Below are 18,023 nucleotides of genomic sequence, written 5' to 3'. Positions count from 1 at the left end.
TTTGTTATATCCAAATGTCTTGACATAAACTGTGCTGAAGTTAAAAACACAATGGTTGTTAGAGAAGGTGTTTTTTGTACTATAAACTGTTACCATTCCTCAGTGCTTTAGTTTTTTCAAAACCCATGACTGTGCAGTAATTATCATTCCTTAGCACTGCCGTGCCTGTGGCACAATGTTTGTGTAAATCAATGACTAAACCAGATAACATGTACCCATGACTATTTTGTACATTTGATATATGTTTATTTTCACTCATTATCGTATATAGGAAATGCCATTAATCACAAAAACATTCTTTGGTTATATATTACAGAATATTTGATATACTCATGGCATGTTATGTGTTTCCCACATAAATCAGCCAAATTAAATATGACAGCATGTTCTAAACTTAGAAAGGATTTACTGCATTCTGTTTGTCGCTGATTTGCAATTGCTGAAGTTGCCACATTATTTCTTTTTAGGAATGCTTGGAATTCTTTAATATTCCTGAAGCTCAGTCAAACCACTACTTTTTGATGGATAAACGTTGGAACCTGATACATTATGCTAAAGTAAGGCACTGATCAGTTGAAAATCCGAAATGTCAGACGCTATTGAACTGATTATTTAACAGAAGAAACATTGAAAACAGGAAAATAACTTTAAAATGTGACAAATTGAAATGTTTCATGTTGTTACAATATGCTCTTTATATGTGAGACCAGGATTTCCCAAACATTTTCTGCCGTGGAACCTAGTGACCTCCCAAGAGCATCGGGGAAACCCAAATGTTCTCTTAATGTCGAAGCCTCTTTGTTGCCGCAAAATAGGTGCTAAGTGTAAACCATATTTTTCCAGATGTATCTATGCACATATTAGGAATTAGTAAGAGGCATACAGTTACAAATACTTTTGCCTGCTATGTGACCCCCCTCACATTAACTCCTGGACAAACCACCCCCTGATGACCCCTTGGAAGTAGGATCCACTTTAGGAGTGGGTAATCTAAAAAGTAACTTATTAACAAAATATTTAAGTCTTATCTTTTGTCATTTTTAATGGGAGGAGTGATGCTGGAAAGCTGGTTCTCATACCGGACACACACACCACTCTCTTTCCTGCTCACACTCACCCCTTTCCCCCCTCTCTCACACATTCACATCACCCTCTCCTTCATGCACACACACACCCACGTCTCCCTTTCTCACACAAACACACACACACATCTCCTTCTCTCTCTCCCTCTCACTCACATGTATATTCATATCTCCCTCCCTCTCATACACCCAGATCTCCCTCCCTCTCTCATCCACCCAGATCTCCCTCCCTCTCTCATACACCCACCTCTCCCTCCCTCACTCTCTCACACCCATGTCTACCTCCCTCTCTCTCACGCACCCACCTAACTCTCTCTCACACTCACCCACACCTCTCTCTCTCTCACACACACACTCACTCTTCACTCTCACAAATGCTCACCCCTCTCTCTCAAATACTCACTCCTCTTTTTAACATTCAGAGGGGCCGTCCAGTCCCCACTTTGAAGTCCTATCCAGTCCCCTACTCAAAATCCCACTCTGGTTCCCCCGCTCCAAGGCCAATCCCGTTCCCCCGTTGGAGAGCCACACTCGTCTCCATGGTCCAGGCCCGCTCCAGTTCCCCCACTCCGAAGCCCTCTCCGCCCCACTCCAAGGCCTGCTCCAGTCCCCTTACTCCGAGGCTCATTCTTGTTCCCTGCTCTGAGTCAAGCTCCGGTCTCCCGGTTTCAAGGCCCACTCCAGCTCCCTCTGCTCCGAGTCTTGTTCCAACTCCCTCTGTTCCAAGGCCTGCTCTGGCTCCCCATTTCGAGGCCCACACCGGCTCCCCCTTTCGAGGACCTGATTTACCATTAATGACCTTGAGATGAATGGTGAACTATTGTGGCTTTATTGTGCTAGATGTAAAGCCTCCGGCAGCTGGACCCAAGAATGGGGACAGTGCAGGAGAGCATACACTTTTATACAGAGCCTGCTGGGTGGAGTCAGCAGGCCGGGATTTACTGTAATAACTGGAGTACGCTGGCAGTGTATCGTAATACATGTAATGTATGTTCAGTGGTTTACCACATTCACCCCCTGTTTAAAAATGAGTCCAGCTGGGGTGAAGCGAAGTTACAGGTTGAGTCTGTCGGAGGCTTTGACCCTCTGCCCCGATCGCCTCAGCCCCGGCTGTAGTGTGGACGCCGACATGGGTACCTGCGGGAGCGTGTTGTCCTCTCCTTCTTCACCCAGTAGTTGAGCCGGTGGGGAGATGGGCGCTGCCGGGGTGGGGGTGGCGGTGATAGGTTCTGGTGGGAGGGGAGGGGGAAATGGTGTAGGGGCGGGGGTGGCCACCGGAGGGTGGGGAGACAGTACCAGATCAGGGGTGGTGGTAATGGTGGATGGGGAACCAGCAGGTGTCAGGTCCCAGAGGGAGACTGTTTCCTGCCGCTCGTCATGGTGTACCACGTAGGCGTACTGCGGGTTCGCATGGAGGAGGAGGACTTTTTCGATGAGGGGGTCTGATTTATGGCTCCTCGCATGCTTCCGGAGGACGGGCACAGGAACTGTCAGCCACGTCGGGAGCGAGACCCCGAAGGTCGACATCCTGGGGAAGGCAAGCACACGTTTGTGAGGGGTCTCATTAGTAGCAGTGCACAGGAGCGACCAGATGGAGTAGACCGCATCGGGGAGGACTTCCTGCCAGCAGGAGACTAGGAGACTTCTAGACCGTAGGGCCAGGAGGATGGCCGTCCAGACCGTCGCGTACTCCCTCTCCACCTGTCCGTTACCCCGGGCGTTGTAGCTGGTCGTCCTGCTTGAGGCAATGCGTTTGCTGAGCAGGAACTGACACAGCTCAGCACTCGTGAATGAGGAGCTCCGATCACTGTGGATGTAGGTGTGGAAACCGAATAAGGTGAAGATACTGTGTAAGGCCTTGATGACAGTGGCAGAGGTCATGTCAGGGCATGGGATGGCAAAGGGAAACGGGAGTACTCATTAATGATGTTGAGGAAGTGCACGTTGCGGTCAGTGGAGGGGTGGGGCCCTTTGAAATCGATGCTGAGGCGCTCAAAGGGGCGGGAAGCCTTCACCAGGTGTACTCTGTCCGGCCGGCAGAAGTGCAGTTTGCACTCCGCACAGACCTGGCAGTCCCTGGTCACAGTCCTGACCTTCTCGTGGAGTAGGGCAGCTTGCGGGCTTTGATAAAGTGGAAGAACCGGATGACCCCTGGGTGACAGAGGTCATTGTGGAGAGCCCGAAGTCGGTCTACTTGTGTGCTGGCGCATGTACCATGGGATAGGGCATCTGGGGCTCATTGAGCTTCCCCAGTTGGTACAAGATCTCGTAGTTATAGGTGGAGAGTTTGATCCTCCACCTCAAGATCTTGTCGTTCTTAATCTTGCCCCGCTGTGTCTTACCAAACATAAAGGTAACCGACCGTTGGTCAGTGAGGAGAGTGAATCGCCTGCCGGCCAGGTAATGCCTCCAGTGTCGCACAGCTTCCACAATGGCTTGGGTTTCCTTTTCGACAGAGGAGTGCTGAATTTCGGAGGCACGGAGGGTACAGGAGAAGAAAGCCACGGGTCTGCCTGTCTGGTTGAGGGTGGTGGCCAGAGCCACATCCGATGCGTCGGTCTCCACCTGGATTGGGAGGGACTCGTCATCTGCGTGCATCGTTGCTTTGGCAGTGTCCGCCTTGATATGGTTGAAGGCACGGCTTGCCACAGCCGTCAGGGGGAAGATGGTGGGCTTGATGAGTGGGCGAGTCCTGTCCGCATAATTAAGGATCCACTGGGCGTAATATGAGAAGAATACCAGGCATCGGTTCAGAGCCTTGGGGACAGTGAGGGGAGGGGAGTTCCAGGAGGGGGCGCATATGGTTGGGGTCGGGCCCTAGGACTCCATTTTCCACAATGTAGCCAAGAATGGCTAGGCGGTTTGTGCGGAAAACACATTTCTCCTTATTATAGGTAAGGTGAAGGAGTTTAGCGGTGTGGAGGAATTTCTGGAGATTCGCGTCGTGGTCCTGCTTGTCCTGGCCGCAGATGGTGACGTTATCCAGATACGGGAATGTGGCCCGCAGTCCGTACTGGTCAACCATTCGGTCCATCTCTCGCTGGAAGACCAAGACCCCATTGGTGACACCAAAGGGAACCCTAAGGAAATGGTAGAGGCGGCCATCTGCTTCGAATGCAGTGTATTGGCGGTCCTCTGGGCGGATAGGGAGCTGGTGGTACGCGGATTTCAAGTCAACGGTGAAGAAGAATCGATACTGCGCAATCTGATTGACCATGTCAGATATGCGGGGAAAGGGGTACACATCGAGCTGCGTGTACCGGTTGATGGTCTGACTGTAGTCGATGACCATCCGGTGCTTCTCCCCAGTTTTCACGACCACCACTTGAGCTCTCCAGGGGCTGTTACTGGCCTCAATGATCCCCTCCCGCAGAAGTCGTTGGACCTCCGACCTGATAAAGATCCTATCCTGGGCACCGTACCGTCTACTCCGCGTGGCAACGAGCTTACACGCGGTGAGAGTCGCGAAGAGCGAGGGTGGATCGACCTTAAGGTTCGTGAGGCCACAAACAGTGAGGGGGGCAGGGGTCCTCCGAACTTTAGGGTGAGGCTCTGGAGGTGGCACTGGAAATCGAGACCCAGTAACAAGGCAGCGCAGAGGTGGGGGAGGGCGTAGAGTCTGAAGTTACTGTACTCTACGCCCTGTACCGAGAGGGTCGCAACGCAGTAACCCTGGATCTGTACGGAATGGGATCCGGAGGCCATGGAGATTTTCTGGGTTACCGGGAGAACCGGGAGGGAGCAGTACCTTACCGTAGCTGGATGTATAAAACTCTCCGTGCTCCTGGAATCAAAGAGGCAGGTCGTCTCGTGCCCGTTGATCCGTATGGTCGTTGTAGCGGTGGCAAGGTTGTGAAGCCGAGACTGTTCGAGGGTGATGGAGGCAAGCTGCGGCAGGTGTGGGAGGGCTGTTCGACGTTGGTGGAGGTATCGGCGGCCCGCGTACGGTCAGGTGAGCAGGGGTCCTGGGGTGCGTTCCAAGATGGCACTGAAGATGGCGGCACCCATGGGGCGCACATGGTGGGCGACGTCTGAGATGGTGGCGTTCATGGGCCGCACATGGCAGGCGGTGGCGAAGATGGCACGCCCCTGGATCGCACATAGGGGATGTAGCGGTAGCGATGCTGGGCCTAGAAACAGCAGCAGCTGATCAAGCCTGGCAAACAGTGACGAAGTGGCCCTCTTTGCCACACCCATTGCAGGTCGCGCTCCGTGCTGGGCGGCATTGTCTGGGGTGCTTGTTCTGGCCACAAAAGTAGCATTTGGGGCCTCCGGAGTTAGCTGGCTGCCGCGCGGCGCAGGCGTGTGGTGCACCCGGGTCGGATGATGGCGGGGCCCATGACGGCCATGAGGGTTCCGCGCAGTGAGAGGCGTAGAACTCCAGGTTGCGGGAGGCCACTTCTAAGGAGTTCACAAGCTGTACAGTCTCTGTGAGGCCGAGTGTACCCCCTTCTAATAAGCGCTGGCGGATGTAGTTGGACTTAATGCCGGTGACATAGGCGTCCCTGATCAGCAGCTCCGTGTGTTGGACTGCCGACACCACCTGGCAACTACAGTTTCTGCCAAGTAGCCGCAAGACACGCAGGAAATCGGCCTGAGACTCCCCGGGAGTTGCTGTCTCGTGGCCAGGAGGTGCCTGGCAAACACCTGATTTACAGGCCTGATGTATTGGCCTTTCAGTAGTTCTATAGCCTCCGTGTATGTGGGAGCGTCCTGAATGAGGAGGAAGACTTGTGGACTCAGTCGTGCATAGAGTAGTTGGAGCTTCTGTGGGTCTGAGATGACTTCAGTGGATGCTCTGAAATATCCTTCGAAGCAGGCTAGCCAGTGCTCAAAAGTCGTTGCGGCATCGGCTGCATGTGGGTTCAGCTCCAGGCGATCCGGCTTGAGTAAGACATTCATCTTCAAAATTCTAACACAATAAATTGATGTACCATCAATGACTACGAGATGAATGGTGAACTATTGTGGCTTTATTGTGCCAAATGTAAAGCCTCTGGCAGCTGGACCCAAGAATGGGGGCAGTGCAGGAGAGCGTACACTTTTCTACAGAGCCTGCTGGGTGGAGCCAGCAGGCCGGGATTTACTGTAATAACTGGAGCACACTGGCATTGTACCATAACACATGTAATGTATATTCAGTGGTTTACCACAGGACCGCTCCGGCTCCCCGTTTCGAGGCCCACTCCACTCCCCGTTTAGAGGCCAGCCCCGGCTCCCCATTTCGAGGACCCGTTCCGGCTCCCTGTTTTCAGTACTGCTCCGGCTCCCATTTTGAGGCTCACTCCGGCTCCCATTTTGAGGCTCACTCCGGCTCCCACTTTCGAGGCCCAGACCGGCTCCCCGTTTCGAGGCCCGCTCCGGCTCCCCGTTTCGAGACAACCTCTTCACCCTGCTCCGGAGCTCCCTGTTTCAAGGTTCCCTCTGGCCTCCTGCTCTGAGGCCCTCTCCGAGTTCCACTTCAAGGCCCGGTCTACCCATCATTCTGCTGTCCACGCTCATCATGATATGGAGATTTGAGTGTCATGCTCTTCTCAGCTCATCCAATTAGAGGTTAGGTTTCAGAGTGAAATTAAGTCATTCAGCCATCTCTAGACCAATCATAATATTTATTTAAACTAATCGGATTGCTTAAGGCTGCAGATAAGTTTTTTGAAACTTAATTTAGTGTGCAGGTGGAACCAGCGAAAGGTCTCCTCCTCCCGCTATATTAAGACTGTGACTACTGCTACCCTGCTGATCACACCCCCACTCTCTGCCCTTGGGCCTTGGCTAGTGTCAAAACCACCTGAAATCAGTCAAGTTCTGACTGCCGAACTGGGTGAGGATGCCCACAGATCAATGCATTTATGATGGGTGAGTCCCAACGCCCAATTTAGGATGCTTCTTATCCATTCTGTTCCAGTCCGTCCAAGGTCACCGCATGTTTTGTGCAACAGAATAATAATTTTGTGTCTTCCGTTGAGCCTCTTAATGCACTCTACGTTTCTCCTTTCCGCTCCTGTGCAATTCTCCAGAACATCATCCAATCATCACTCTGTCTACCTCTGTGAGACTAGACAGTGAGTGTCAGCAGGATATTGATCCGGGGACATCATTCCTCATTTGTGCCTTTCAGCAGATGTCACTGAACAGCAATTAGAAACAGAAGCAATTACCTGGGCTGGGGACATAAAGTCAATTTCTTAACTGAAAAGAAGGATAGCAATTATAGAGTATCTTATCACATCTTTCAGAAACACCTCACACTGCTTTGTGTTCTGCAAATTCCTTGGAAGTACAATGACCGTTAAATAACTATTTTCCATTGAAAGATCCAGAAACAAAAATTAGTACAATCTTTTATTTTTGAGATAATCCCCACAGAAGGAAGCCATTTGGCCCATCGAGTCTGCACTGGCCTTTTGAAAGAGCACCCTACCTAGGCCCACGTCCCCTCCCTATCCCTGTAACCCATAACTCTAATTAACCTATAAACACTAAGGGACAATTTAGCATGGCCAAACCACCTAACCTGCACATCTTTGGACTGTGGGAGGAAACTGGAGCACCCGGACGAAACCCACGCAAATCCAGGGAAAATGTACAAACTCCATACAGACAGTCACCAAAGGTCGGAATCAAATCTTGATCCCTGGCGCTGTGAGGCAGAAATGCTAACCACTGTGCCACCATTCCACCCATTTTTGGAGCATTGGGAAACCCCTATAGTCAAATAGCTGGATCAGCCCTTGTTTCAAAATCTCACCTGCTGGGTTTCACTTGTAGGCCACCTGAAGTAAGGTGACTCAGTTTAGGTGAGAGATATGCCTAGTGTGTGATAGAAAGTTCACCAGGCACTGTGAACAGGGCAGCAAGGTAGCACACGTGGCTAGCACTGTGGCTTCACAGTGCCAGGGTCTCAGATTCGACTCCCTGCTGGGTCACTGTCTGTGCGGAGTCTGCACGTTCTCCCCGTGTCTGCGTGGGTTTCCTCCGGGTGCTCCGGTTTCCTCCCACAGTCAAAGATGTGCAAGTTAGGTTATGCTAAATTGCCCTTAGTGTCCAAAAAGGTTAGGAGGGGTTATTGGGTTATGGGGATAGGGTGGAAGTGAAGGCTTAAGTGGGTGCAGACTCGATGGTCCGATTGGCCTCCATCTGCACTGTATGTTCTATGTTCTATAGTCACTAGCCTATTAACATGCTCCGAACATTGTGGCTTGTCTCTTTACAGACTTATGTACGAGATATATATCCATTTCGACGCTCGGTCTCACCACAGCTGAATCTTGTCCATATGCTCCCATCAAAAGGGCAAGAACTAATCCAGAAACAGGTAAGGAGAGATGCATTTGAGACTTAACATATCGTCCTTTACACATCGATTTTTTTTCCTGTTGAACTATATTTGCACAGAAGACATGGGGCAAAATTCTCCGACCCCCCGCAGGGTCGGAGAATCGCCCGGGGCCGCCGAAAATCCCGCCCCCACCGTGGCAGAAATTCTCCGCCACCCGGGAATTAGCGGGGGCGGGAAACACCACCCGCCGATCGGCGAGCCCCTGCAGCGATTCTCTGGCCTGCGATGGGCCGAAGTCCCGCCGCTGGGAGGCTTCTCCCGCCGCCGTGGTTTGAACCACCTCTGGTGGTCCTGGGGGGACGCGGGGCGATCGGACCCCGGGGGTGTGCACCGACGGTGGCCAGGCCCGCGATCGGGGCCCACCGATCGGCGGGCGGGCCAGTGCCGTGGGGGCACTCTTTTTCTTCCGCCGCCGCCACGGCCTCCACCATGGCGGAGGCGGTAGAGAATCCCCCAGCGCGCATGCCCAGCCCCGGGGCCGGGCGGCGGGCGTCAAAGGCCGCTGGAGCCGGTTTGGGCGCCAGTCGGTGTGGTGCCAACTGCTCCGGCATGGGCCTAGCCCCTCAATGTGAGGACTTGGCCCCTAAAGGTGCGGAGAATTCCGCACTTTTGGGGAGGCCCGACGCCGGGACCCCCCCCCGCCCCGCCGGGTAGGGGAGAATCCCGCCCATGCTATTTATTTGTACACAACAGTTGAAGATAAAGAGGTCTTTTAAATGAGGGCTGCCCTCTACGATGTTCCTCATGCTGCAGGTGATACGATTTTACATTAACGTCTTCACTGGCCCAATATAATTTCGAGGTAGGTGTGACGTAGGTGGGAGAAATGGCTGAATGCCATCATGGTGTGTGTGTGACAAAATGTACAACACTTTTTCATGATTACTCTGGCATACCTTCTTTCTTGCAGTGTCATATGAGATGCAACAGGTTAATTTTGAAGAATCTTCCAGTATTAACAGTTAGCCAGAGAATCATATATCATGATCATGCCACCAAGGGTGTGCTAGCAGAATCTGCTTTGAGAGGGTGAGACTCAACCATCAGAGCTGCCAGAGTGAGGCACACCTTTCCCTGCAGATGTAGGTTTACAAGAATGCCTAAAGAAAATGAAGGAGAACAGAATAGAGCCTTAAGTCGCTCCTACCTGAGCACCTCCTTAGGCTGCAGTATAGCTGGTGTGAAATAACATTGTAATCAATTGTTGCTTGCATTTTAAATTGCCAGCTTGCTGCATAATCTTGGTGTGCTTGAAGCTGTACGTTTCCAGTAACTGTTTCTCTTCTCAAGTTAGGTGATGGGGGGCAGCACAGTGGTGCCGTGGTTAGCATTGCTGCCTCACGGCACCGAGGTCCCTGGATCGATCCCGGCTCTGGGTCACTGTCCGTGTGGAGTTTGCACATTCTTCCCGTGTTTGCGTGGGTTTCGCCCCCACAACCCAAAGATGTGCAGGATAGCAAATTGGCCACGCTAAATTATCCCTTAATTGGTAAAAATGAATTGGGTCTGCTAAATTTATTTTTAAAAAGTTAAGTGATGGGGATGTACAATCAGAAGGATCTGGCACAAACAGGATTAATGTGGGGCTGAGTACAGTACCACCCACATAGTGATGTAAGAAGGCACATGACCCAGACCTCGGGTCAGTGTGGTGTAGAACTGAGACATGTTAAGACGTAGATAAGGAGATAGCTCCTTGCCTGTACTCTTATTATTTTGTATATAAATTAGAATCAATCCTTAAAAGCCAGCCCAAATCGGAATCGGCATGATCGTATGTTGCTTTGCGGCCTTTTTCTTGGGTTGGAAATAAACCTTTGTTTTGATTCACATTCTCCGGTTTCCTGAGCTTTTATACTGGCGACGAGGAAAAATTCCGCAGCACGAGAGCAAGGTCAGAGAGATTTTTAAAATTACTCTTTTTTGAAGGCTTTGACGCAGGCATGAAAGATTGGGCCCAGTATACTGAACAGATGCAGTGTTTCTTCCAGACGAATGGTATTGTCGGAGACAGCTAGCAAAAAGTAATAGGACCATCTACAGAGCCCCAACTTTCAGTGTGATCAAAAGACTGACCTACCCAACTGCTGCCTAGATTTGAAGATCTTTAATGAACTCGTAGAGCTTGTTGCAAACCATCAGTGATCATGCAGAGTTACTGGTTCAACACGGCCAGACGAATCCTGGGGGATCATGGAATTCTTGATGCGCCTTCTCAAGTTGGCTGAGATTTGTGACTATGGCCCATCCCTCCCGGAGACGTTGCGAGACCGCCTAGTGTGTGGCAACAGTAACTTGGCAACCCAATGGAAATCGTTGGCGTAGCCGTCCTTGGATCTAAAAAGATCCATAGATCTATTCCTCTCATGTGAATATGCAAAAAAGAGGGTCTAGGAATGCCAGGGCTCCATGGGCTTTGTGAACCCATGAGCCATGCATACCTCCATCTGGAGTTGGACACAGCGTCCGCAAAATATGCAACCATTAACACCCACAGGGAATTGTATGAGTGCACCAGGCTCCCATTTGGGGCTATTGTACCAGTGGGTATGGAAGACATTTGTCAAGGGCTCCCCAGAGTGGATGTCTACCTGGACGAAATGGTGATTAGACGAGCCACTGAAAATTAACATCTAGACAGCTTAGAAGAATTAATCCGCAGATTCCCAGAAGTAGGTGTCCGCCTGAAAAAAGGACAATGTGTCTTCCAGGCAAGAGAAGTAGACACCTGGGGTACTGGGTTGACAAAGACGGGGTCTACACGGTAGAAAAGAAAGTCTGGACCATCAAGCGGGTCCCAACACCAGATAAGATGACAGAGCTGAGGTCATTCTAAGGTAAGCTAAGGTATCAGCGATATTGGCAGAAAAAGTGATGAGGTCCTGAAACAGAATTTAGGGAGCTAGGAAGCAGATTAAAACACAGGACCAAGAAGGTAGAATCTGTGGATTATCTCCAGTGCCAAGTGCTGATGAGTATAGAGTAAGAGTTTAGTCCATATAAATGCATGGCTGGAGAGATGGTGCAGGATTTGTTTAGATTGGGATCATTTTGGGGGATAGTGGGACATGTACAAGGCAGACGGTTTGCACTGAACTGAAATGGGACCAGTGTCTTTGCAAGGTTGTTTGCAAGTCCTGTTGGTGAGGGTTTTAACTAACTTTGCAGGGGCCTGGGACCCTGAGAAAAGGTTCAGCCGTGATAGATGGACAATCATCAAGTGAGTCAGGAGGCATAGAATGGCTATGCCAGTTAGGTTACTGGAGAATTTGGCATGAATGGATGGTATTTAGTTTAATGAAAGGAGTCTGAAGAACAAGGCAAATGAATTGAGAGCACAAATTAAAGCATGGAGGTATGTTGTCATTGTTGTCACTCAGACATGTTTGAAAGAGGGGCAGGATTAGAAGCTCAATATTCCGGGATACAGTATCTTCAGGCGAGATAGGGAAGGAGATAAAGAGCAGGGAGTGTCGCAATTTTGATCAGGGAGTCAATTACAGCAGTAAGGAGGGACAATATCTTTGAAGTTCTTCAACAGAAGCCACATGAATAGAACTCAAAAACCAAAAAGGGACAATCACATTGCTGGGGGTGTTCTATTGGCCCCCTAACAATCCGAGAGAAATAGAGGAGCAGATATGTAGGCAAATTTCAAAGAAGTTTAAAAGTAATAGGGTAGTGATAGTTGGGGATTTCAACTTTATTTCAAATATTAACTGGGATAGCCACAGTGTGAAATGATTAGAGGGAGTGGAATTCTTAAAATACATCCCAGAGAATGTTTTAAGCCGGCATGTAGAAGAACTCCCAAGAGAGGGTCCTGGACTTAAGTTCCAGTAAGAAAGCTGATTGAAGTATCAGTGGGGGAGCGTTTTGAAGACAGTGATCATACCTCCGTTAGGTTCAAGATTGTTATGGAAATGACAAGTATCAGCCTGAGATCAAAATTCTAAACTGGGGGAAGGCCATTTTAATTAGATCAGATATAGCTTGGCTAGAGTGGATTGGGAGCAGACCCATTTAGGTAAATCTGTGACAGAACAGTGGGACGCATTCCAGAAGGAAACAGTTAGAGTGCAGGGTCAACATGTTGCAATCAAGAAAAAGGGTGGGACCAACAAATTTAGTGAACCCTGGATATCGAGGGCTCAAAACTGAAGTCCTTGTGGCGTATAGAATGTTCAAGAGAGAACTCCAAAAGTAAATTAGGAGAGCTAAAACGGGACATGAAAGGTTATTGGTAGTAAAGTAAAGTAAAGTCCTCAGTTGTTTTATAAGTACATTAAGGGTAAAAGGATAACTAGGGGAAGAGTCGTGCCCATTAAGGTCCACAGTGGGGATTTGTGTGTGGAGCCGAAGGATATAGGTAGGGTTCCAAATGAATACCTTGTGTCAGTGTTCACTCATGAGAGGGAAGGTGTGGGTATGGAAATGAAGGAGAAGGACTGATATAAAATTAAAGAGATTAATATAGACAGAGAGGAGGTTCTGAGTGGTCTGGCAGGCTTTAAAGTAGACAAGTCTCCAGGGCCAGATGAAATATTTCAAAGGCTGCTGAATGAGGCAAGGGACGAAATAGCAGGAGCACTGGCAATCATTTGCAATTCCTCTCTGGCCACAGGAGAGGTGCCAGAGGACTGGAGGACAGCCAATGTGGTACCAGTATTCCACAAGGGAGGAAGGGATAAACAAAGAAACTACAGGTTGAAAAGTTTTCTGCTTGTCCAGTAGGTTAGCTCCACTCCAGGGGAACTTCTGGATGATGGGGTGGAGTGATCCAGAGGGATCTTGGTGTGCCTGTACGTCCGTCCTTTAAGGTCACACAACAGGTGGATACAGTGGTTCAGAAGGCATATGATATACTTTTGTTTGTTAGCAGAGGTATAGAGTTAAAGAACGGGGAGGTTATGTAGGAACTGTATCAAACGTTGTTTAGGCCACAGCTAGAGTATTGTGTGCAGTTCCGGAATCAACATTATAGGAGGGATGTGATAGCACTTGAAAGGGTGCAGAGGAGACTCACAAGGACGTGTCTGTGTTGGAAAGTTTTAGTTATGGAGAGAGATCAGATAGACTAGGATCGTTTTCCTTGGGGCAGAGAATACCACGTGGGAACATGATTGAGATGTATAAAATTATGAGGGGCATAGATAGTGTAGACAGGAAGAAATTGTTTACCTTGGTGGAGGGATCAATGACCAGGGGGCATAGATTTAAGGCAAGGGGCAGGAGGTTTAGAGGGGATGTGAGGAAAATAATTTTACCCAGGGGGTGATGGGAGTGTGAAACTCGCTCTCTGAAAGGGTAAAGGAGGCAGAGACCCTCATAACATTTAGATATGCATTGGCAATCCCAAGGCTTAAAAGGCTATGGGCCAACTGGTGGGATTAGACTAGTTAGGTGGTTGTTTTTGACCAGTGGAGAGGATGAAAGGCCTGTTCTGTGCTGTATGACTCTGTGACTCTATTCCTGGAGCTCATTTACTATTATGGAAAACGTCGTCCAAATCTAGCAACCATACTGCCACCTTTACATGGGCTTTTAAAGAAGCAACAGAAATGGGCATGGTAGATGAGGCAAGACGAGGAATTTGCCACAGTCACGCTCAAACTATTATCCTCCAGGCTATAGATGCACTATGACCTGTCAAAACTTCTGATACTCACATGCGCGCCTTCACATATGATATCAGGGCATTGTTGTCCCATTGCTGGGCCGATGGGACAGAACAGCCAATAGCCGGCTGTCATGTGAGAGCACCTTTAAGAAATGGATGTTTAAGCGATGTACCTTTAAGAAATGAGGCAACTCATATTACTGAAGTGATGTCAGAGAGGGGAGCTGAGCTGAGATCACTTCTGCTTTTTCTGCTTTTAGTTTAAGTTTGAGAAAGCAGCTGAAAAGTGCTGGGCTGGTTTGCTGTGAACTGTTTTGAAAGGAGAACGCCAGTTTTGAGAAAAGAGCTTGGGTGTGTCTGTGTTTGCAGTAAGCTGGATCTGCTGTGATCTTTGCCAGGAAAGAATATCTCTGAATTATTTGGGTGATTTAAATTCATAACAGTAATGTCTTTAACCTGATGTGTTTCTGTTTAAAGGTATTAAGTCTTTTGGAGATTTGAAGGAACATTTTGAGGAATTAGTTTGTGTTGTATTATTTTAAGTAAGGAGTGTTAAAGGATCCAATGTTTATTTAAGAAGGTTAAGTTGAATTCATGGAATAAACATTGTTTTGTGTTTAAAAACCCACATGTCCATAATTGTAGTACCACATCTGGAGAACAAGCCGTGTGCTTCAAAAGCAACAATCCATTAAAGGGAGAGGTTGGTTGAACTTCATGATACATTTTGGGGTTCTGAAAACGCCGCTCCCATAACACAGCACATCAAGAACTTTGGCTGGCACAGAGTGCCGTTACACTCAAATTGAAAAGGAAGGACTGGCTGTGACTTGGCTGTTTAATAATTTCACCAATGGATGTCTATGGATGTCATTTTGCAATAGTCACAGATCACAAGCCCTTACTTGGTCTTTTCCAAGAAGATAAAGTGATACCACCAATAGCTTTGTCCAGGATCCAGCGATGGACACTGCTGTTGGCAGCGTATCAATATACTTTCGAGCATCGCCCAGGCACACAGGTGCATGCGGATGCCCTTGGCCAGCTCCCACTGCCTATGCCCCCTGTCCCCACAGTAATGGACAAAGTTGAGTTGGCACTTAAGTATTTGAACACTTTGCCTGTCATGGCTTCTCAAATTTGTGTATGGCTCAAAAGGACCCTACATTGGCAAAATTGCACCATGTTGTTTGACATGGGGGACTACAGGGGAAACTTCTGGAAGAACTGCAAGCATTTGCAAACAAGCAACAAGAGCTTAGTGTAGGGGACGGCATTCTTCTGTGGGGGAACCCGCGTGGTATCCCGAGGCAAGACCGAAAAATGATTTTGCAGAATATTCACAGTGGACATCCGGGGGTTTCCAAACCGAAGATGCTCACCAGGCGCTATGTGTGGTGCACAGGGCTCGATACCGATATTAACAGGTTGGTGCAGCAGTGGGTGGCATGCCAGGAGTATCAAAAGCTCCCACCATCAGCCTCACTCTACCCATGGGAATGGCCGGGGCGGGTGCGTTTACATGTAACTGTGCCACCGTGCCACTCGATAGATTAGAATATTGCATGTATTACACAAATGGTTTCTGCAGCCCAATCAGTAATATTTTAAAAGGAATGTGGAAGCAGCAATGGCACAATGACTACTTTTTTTGCTGGTGTTTCTGTGATTAAATGATTCGTACCATGTTTTTAAGAATAATTCTTAACATTGATACTATTATTTAAATTATGGATTTTAGAAGTACAGTTCTTTCTCACAAGATGATGAACATATTTTTAAATAGGTGTTTACTCGGAAACTGGAGGAACTTGGTCGAGTGATGTTTCTGATGTCTCTTACTCAAAACCTGCCTTCTGCGCACAAACAATCACATGTATCCTTGTTGCAAGAGGATCTTCTCAGACTTCCATCATTTCCTCGAAATGCAGTTGATGCAGAATTTTCATTGTTCACCGATCATCAAGGTAAAATGACTCTTCATTGGGCATCAAATCATTCAAACTGAATATTTCAAATCACCTTATAATATGTCCAACTATTATAGGGTTGGAACAATGCACGACCTGCCTAAGAACATTAATATTTCACAAAAATACACTAATTTTAATCAATTTAAGGAGGAGGAATTAGACTACCAATTATCAGGCCCATGTTCTTACTTAAATAAATAAATTCATAAAATTTCAAAATTGATGGGTTTGATCATGAGAACGCTGGCCATACACCTCTATTTGCAGCGAAGAAATGGCTATGATTTTGAGCCACCAGCCTCAACAAACCAGCGTACAGCCAGCATGAGGTTGCCCAATATTGAGTATCAGTAATTATCAGCAAAGTAATTGTGGAGGAAAGGTCACAATCGCAGTTCATGGTAGTCCCGAGATGCCAGTGGCCTAGATTAGTTTTGTGAGAACATGCAACGTGGAGTATGCTCCATCCATTTCTGACCTAAAATGGCAGTCAAAACCCAGGGATGTAATTGCATATTGGAAGAACCCTACTGCCCTGAAATAAGCCACCTCTCCAGCCACCAAGTTTTTTTCAAAATATGTGGGGCGCGCTTCTCCGCAAATCCGGCGTGCCGTGAAGGCTGGCGTGAAACTGGCCATGTTTCACGCCAGCCTCGGAGCTCCGTCCCGGGACCCGATTCTCCCCCCCGGGCGGGGCTAGTATCGGGGCCGGGGGAATCACGGCGACGCGGAGTTAGCGAACATCGCTAACTCTGCCCGCCAAGAGTCACGGCGGCTGACGCGCATGATGACGTCAGCCATGCATGCGCGGGTTGGACGGCTCCAACCCGCGCATGCGCAGATGACGTCATCACGCAGACGCGTCAAACCCGCGCATGCGCGGGCCGTCATGCCCCTCAGCCGCCCCGTGGACTGATCCTGCGGGGCGGCGGAAGAACAAATAGTGCACGGGTATCGGACCCGCTGTCCGCGATCGGTGCCCACCGATCGCAGGCCCATGCCACCCTTGGCACGGCCGTCTCGGTGCCATGGTTGTCCGGGACAGGCACTTTGCAGCCGTTTTCACGAACACTGAAAGCAGGTGTGATCGTGGCCGTGAAAACGGCCGTAAACTCCGCCGTATTCGGCCCATCGGCCTGCGGAGAATCGCTGTTCGCCGTAAAAAACGGTGAGCAGTGATTCGTGTCGGGGGCGGCCGGAGGGGGGAGAGAATAGCAGGAGGCCATGAAAATTGTCGGGAAGGCTCTCCCGCTATTCTCTGCCCCGTCGTGGGCAGCGGAGAATTGCGCCCGTGGTATTAAGAAAGCTGGAAGCCAGGGCGGCACAGTGGTGCAGTGGTTAGCGCTGCTGCCTTACAGTGCTGAGGACCAGGGTTCAATCCCTGACCCGTGTCACTGTCCATGTGGATTTTGAATATTCTCTCCATGTCTGCATCGGTCTCAACCCTGCAGCCCAAAGATGTGCAGGGTAGGTGGATTGGCCACGCTACATTGCCCCTTAATTGGAAACATTTTTTAAAAAGAAAACTGGAAGCCACCATTTTCAGTCAAATACTGCCCTGTTAACCCCAATGATAGAAGTGAAAATTGACTTATTATATCCGAAGGACATGCAAGTCAGTAGCAATATATTCTCAGATATCAGTCTCTCACAATGGTGCCACGTGGTTTATGTTGCAATAATGGGGAGTATATTTTAATTGTTCTAAGTTTACTTGTTCCCCCTTGGCTCCCAGAAAAAAAATCCCTACGTTTCCTGAACTCTGAGAGATCCCTTTATACCCAGAAAAAAATCCAGTATTATTTAACTCAATGAGCTAAATCCAGCAAATAATTACCACGCCCAGGTTATTTAGCCATGTTTGGGAAAAGCGTCTTCAATTTCAGCAAAGGAGAAATCTCAGTTCGAGTTTTGGATCTCAACTGGCTGCCTGTTTAGCAATGACTTGTTTTTAGAGACTGTTTCTGTGGCTGTGATGGTAGCTGCTACTGTTCTCTTTCTCCAGTTAT

General features: G+C 48.9%; 1 protein-coding gene across 12 annotated transcripts in view; it reads left to right on the top strand.

The window, feature by feature from the left end:
* The window catches only part of LOC119960968 (protein unc-80 homolog), a 475,408-nt gene that overhangs the window by 310,914 nt on the left and 146,471 nt on the right, over nucleotides 1–18,023 (top strand). For all 12 annotated transcript variants that reach the window (XM_038788541.1, XM_038788566.1, XM_038788560.1 and 9 more), the window contains 3 exons: nucleotides 468–557; nucleotides 8,296–8,397; nucleotides 15,828–16,008. In XM_038788541.1, coding sequence (XP_038644469.1) covers nucleotides 468–557; nucleotides 8,296–8,397; nucleotides 15,828–16,008 — 373 coding nt within the window. The remainder of the gene's footprint in view (nucleotides 1–467; nucleotides 558–8,295; nucleotides 8,398–15,827; nucleotides 16,009–18,023) is intronic.

Source organism: Scyliorhinus canicula, chromosome 2 (genome assembly GCF_902713615.1).
Source record: "Scyliorhinus canicula chromosome 2, sScyCan1.1, whole genome shotgun sequence".
Lineage (NCBI taxonomy): Eukaryota > Metazoa > Chordata > Chondrichthyes > Carcharhiniformes > Scyliorhinidae > Scyliorhinus > Scyliorhinus canicula.
The sequence above is the reverse complement of the archived record's forward strand: the minus strand, read 5'-3'. Positions and strand labels throughout refer to the sequence as shown.